Source organism: Poromitra crassiceps, assembly GCF_964638095.1.
Source record: "Poromitra crassiceps genome assembly, chromosome: 3".
Taxonomy (NCBI): Eukaryota; Metazoa; Chordata; class Actinopteri; order Beryciformes; family Melamphaidae; genus Poromitra; species Poromitra crassiceps.
The window spans coordinates 10,518,147-10,523,146 of record NC_139625.1 but is presented as its reverse complement, the minus strand read 5'-3'; the positions used below and the strand labels follow the sequence as shown (position 1 = coordinate 10,523,146).

At 46.0% G+C, this 5,000-nt stretch overlaps 1 protein-coding gene across 1 annotated transcript in view; it reads right to left on the bottom strand.

The window, feature by feature from the left end:
• LOC310772958 (diacylglycerol kinase zeta-like) overlaps positions 1-5,000 on the bottom strand; it is a gene marked incomplete at both ends in the record, with an annotated part of 167,655 nt that overhangs the window by 130,116 nt on the left and 32,539 nt on the right. Inside the window, one exon of the mRNA XM_083632913.1 lies at positions 2,061-2,198. Coding sequence (XP_083489039.1) covers positions 2,061-2,198 — 138 coding nt within the window. The remainder of the gene's footprint in view (positions 1-2,060; positions 2,199-5,000) is intronic.

Here is a 5,000-nt window from a genome sequence, read left to right as displayed (position 1 = left end):
ACAGAGAAGAGATGACCTACGTTATGTACCACAGAGAAGAGATGACCTACGTTATGTACCACAGAGAAGAAGAGATGACCTACATTATGTACCACAGAGAAGAGGAGATGACCTACGTTATGTACCACAGAGAAGAGGAGATGACCTACGTTATGTACCACAGAGAAGAGGAGATGACCTACGTTATGTACCACAGAGAAGAGGAGATGACCTACGTTATGTACCACAGAGAAGAAGAGATGGCCTACGTTATGTACCACAGAGAAGAGATGTCCTACGTTATGTACCACAGAGGAGGAGATGACCTACGTTATGTACCACAGAGAAGAAGAGATGACCTACGTTATGTACCACAGAGAAGAGGAGATGACCTACGTTATGTACCACAGAGAAGAGGAGATGACCTACGTTATGTACCACAGAGAAGAGGAGATGACCTACGTTATGTACCACAGAGAAGAAGAGATGACCTACGTTATGTACCACAGAGAAGAGGAGATGACCTACATTATGTACCACAGAGAAGAGGAGATGACCTACGTTATGTACCACAGAGAAGAAGAGATGGCCTACGTTATGTACCACAGAGAAGAGATGTCCTACGTTATGTACCACAGAGGAGGAGATGACCTACGTTATGTACCACAGAGAAGAAGAGATGACCTACGTTATGTACCACAGAGAAGAGGAGATGACCTACGTTATGTACCACAGAGAAGAGGAGATGACCTACGTTATGTACCACAGAGGAGGAGATGACCTACGTTATGTACCACAGAGAAGAAGAGATGACCTACGTTATGTACCACAGAGAAGAGGAGATGACCTACGTTAAGTACCACAGAGAAGAAGAGATGACCTACGTTATGTTCCACAGAGAAGAGGAGATGACCTACGTTATGTACCACAGAGAAGAGGAGATGACCTACGTTATGTACCACAGAGAAGAAGAGATGACCTACATTATGTACCACAGAGAAGAGATGACCTACGTTATGTACCACAGAGAAGAGGAGATGACCTACGTTATGTACCACAGAGAAGAGGAGATGACCTACGTTATGTACCACAGAGAAGAGGAGATGACCTACGTTATGTACCACAGAGAAGAGGAGATGACCTACATTATGTACCACAGAGAAGAGATGACCTACGTTATGTACCACAGAGAAGAAGAGATGGCCTACGTTATGTACCACAGAGAAGAGATGACCTACGTTATGTACCACAGAGAAGAAGAGATGGCCTACGTTATGTACCACAGAGAAGAAGAGATGACCTACATTATGTACCACAGAGAAGAGATGACCTACATTATGTACCACAGAGAAGAGCAGATGACCTACGTTATGTACCACAGGGGGGAGATGACCTACGTTATGCACGCATGCACTTACTCACAAGACCGCAAGAGGGCACATTCGTAAACGCCAGTCTTTTTTAACCATCGTGAAAATCGATCAATGTCCTTTTCCTTGAGCGGACGGGCTGCTGCTCTTTAACCCATTGATACCTGATGCAGCATTTGCGTGTATATCCCTCATTTGCGTGTATATCCCTCATTTGTGTGTGTATCCCTTTAAGACCGCGAACCGTGTCACGCAGTTCGCGGTCTTAAAGGGATACACACACAAATGATGCATCAGGTATCAATGGGTTAAGTAAATGTTTGGAGACAGAAAGAGGCAGCAATGCAGCTCCCTGAGGTTGCCAGCTGTTAAATAATAGGAGTGGGCCTTTTGACCTGATAATTCAACTGAAGAAGAAGCTCAGGACTGCAAATCTCACAATCGCCCCCGGGGGGCTTCTGTGAGATGTGGAGGATGTGGAACGTGTGTCTGAGACAGCAGCTTTGGGTCTAATTAGGTGAGGAAGTGAGTGCCCACAGGCAAGGTCTTTGGATAAGGTTAACTCCCGCTCAGAGTGTTAGGATATGATGCCTGTGTTTCTGTTTCTATTTCCGTGTGTGTGTGTGTGTGTGCGTGTGCGTGTGTGTGTGTGTGCGTGTGTGTGCGTGCGTGTGCGTCTGTGTGTGCGTGCGTGTGCGTGCGTGTGCCAACCTTGTCCGTTTGTTGCTCGTCCGGCTCGGCCCCTGCATCGTGGTTTGGTTCAACCTGTAGATTCCATCTGTCTAGCTGGACTACAGTTCCATCCTCAACATGGGACAGGATCTTAGACACCGGTTCATCTGTGTAGCCCTGGAGAAATGTATATACAACACATACAGTTTATAACATATACATACATATGTTTGAAGTACTAAATCACAGTCAAATTAAGCTGAATGCCAATTAGCAATATATGTCCGATTTAAAAGAGCTGTGACAAACCACTTGTTTTATAGGGGAGTCATGAAGCTGGTGGTGTTTATGACATTTAGAATCAGCTTGTCTCAAAGAGTCATGACCTGGGGGGGGTATTCCATCCATGCAGATAAAGAAAGGCCGGTTCAATTGAAAAAAATGATTTTGGAGCAGCCCCCCACCCTCTCTCTCTCTCTCTGCACAGCCACTTTCATCCCTGCCTGTCTCTCATACGTATGCTCCCCAAACAAGTGTATAGCACAAGCATGTAAATATAACGCTACACTACAGCAAGACTCTCTGAACAAAGTGAAAATGCTCTTGTAAACACATCGGCTAGCTAGATTTATATTCCCCTGCATGTCATGATGACATTAGATCGGTAAAAGTTTAGACAGACCGCATTGCGTAATTTTCTCATCCTCCCGCAGCAGCACGTCTTTTTTCTGCACTCTGCATGACAGACAGGTGACGATTACAGCCTCTGACTGACAGCGGCTCAAAACTACAACTAACTACAACTTTTTCAGTCATTGTGCCTGCCTACATATTAATTAGTGACCTTTTCCGCAAAATACTTCTGGTTCTGTGCTATTGGTATTTGGTATCTGATGCCTGCAGTGCGCTATAGAGACACTGTATGTAATAGGCCACGCCCATCACGGGGGAAGAGCTCCGTTCATTTCCACACACCAGCGTCATTTTCCTTGAATTAAACATGGCTAAAAGCTGTTGTGTGGTGGGCTGCGCAGAAAACAAATGTAAAAAATCGCCAGTTAAAGTTTTTTTGTACTCCTGAGCAAAACAAAGAAGCCATTGAGAATTGGCAAGAAGAAAAATGTGGATATATATTTTTCTCCAACAAGCTGTCAAGAAGTAAGTTGGAGTGTTCATCTTCCGTATATACGATCTTTTGGTGCAACACGCAACCATGCACGCGACATAGGAGAACGCAGGATTGGACAGGAGTTTGTGTTTTCCCCCATCTTGGGCGTGGTTTCTGAATGATGACGCGTTACGCAGTGTCTCTATGGGAGCAGGCGCGTCAAATGAGGCGCGTCAAATTAACGCTTTCAGTGCGTTTGGGGCTTAAGACTCAACTCGTTCCACAGCATTAACCCCCCGCGTCACCAGGCACAGTCCTCTCACAACACTTCAGGGGAGAGGTCAGGTGACCACGTGACCATTTAGGAGACTTGCTAGTACCATTTGTCAGAATTGGCAGGAGCCTGCGGTGACGCATCTCTAATAATGGACTATCTCTGCCTGAAGGCAGGCGACAACAACCCAGCAGCAGGCTGGTGAAGCTGTAGCTGCAGATCACAACAGATGGAGACCCTGCCGTCAAGGCAGACATCCAGAAGAGGAGAGAACCGTGTGGGAGGAGAGAGCGCAGACGACAGAAGGCACAATGGCCACCTACAGTACAGAGGCAGGCACGGACCACACCGGCAGATTCTGCAACAGAGACTGCGTTTACATATATCTGTCAAGCTGTCATAACGAAGACATCTCAAACAATGTCAACGTTGCATTAACGATGACAGAATTTACAGAATAACACTTAAAGGAGAATTTCTGTTTTTTTTTACCTGGAGCCCTCTCCTCACATTAATTATTATGTGACGACTCACCCAGTGTTCTCCGCAGCGTTTTTGTCCGTCTTAGGCGTTGTTTTGAGATCAATAGTGTGCAAGCCAGTCCTAGAACGGAGCTCCGTGGGGGCCACGTGGCAGCGTGCTTTTCATCCATGTAAATAGACAGTTTTATTCCCGTTTTCGACCCATATCCTCATAATCTGATCCCTAAACTGCTATTCTCCCCCGGAGAGCCCCTCCATTCTCCATTCTCCATTCCCCCTCTATTCTTCCCGGATCCCATTTCCTCCTGTCGGGTCAGTGAGACCAACTCTCGTCAAGTCCCGCGAGACTTTCCTGCCGCTGGCCTGTGGACTGACTTGAGTTTCTCTCACTGACACGACAGGAGGAAATGGGATCCGGGAAGAATAGAGGGAATGGAGAATGGAGAATGGAGGGGCTCTCCGGGGGAGAATAGCAGTCTGGTTCTTTAGGGATCAGTTTATGATGATATGGGTCAAAAACGGGAATAAAACTGTCTATTTACATGGATGAAAAGCACGCTGCCACGTGGCCCCCACGGAGCTCCATTCTAGGACTGGCTTGCACACTATTGATCTCAAAACAATGCCTAAGACGGACAAAAACGCTGCGGAGAACACTGGGTGAGTCGTCAGATAATAATTAATGTGAGGAGAGGGCTCCAGGGTAAAAAAAAAACGAAATTCTCCTTTAAAGCTGCATTCAGCGATGTTCTTGTGTTCAAATAAGTGTTAAATGGCTCTATATTCTGACAGCAATCACTGAAATAGAATGTTTGGTCAGTGACTTGAAACCCCCAAACCCCCCACTGTCCTCTATCTCTCTCCTGTAGTCCTGCAGGCTGGGCGGACGTATCTCCGCAACCGTAACTCGTAGAGACTCACGGATGGAAAAAATACCTAAAGTCCTTTAGAGGCATCGCAATCTGACCTTCCATTTCCCAGAAAATGTCAACAATTCTCTGATAAAAATTGGCATCGACCTCCCACTATCCAATCAGAGAAATATTGACATTTCAGAAACGGAAGGTCAGATTGTGATACCTTTAATGGACTATATGTATTTTTTCACCCCGAAA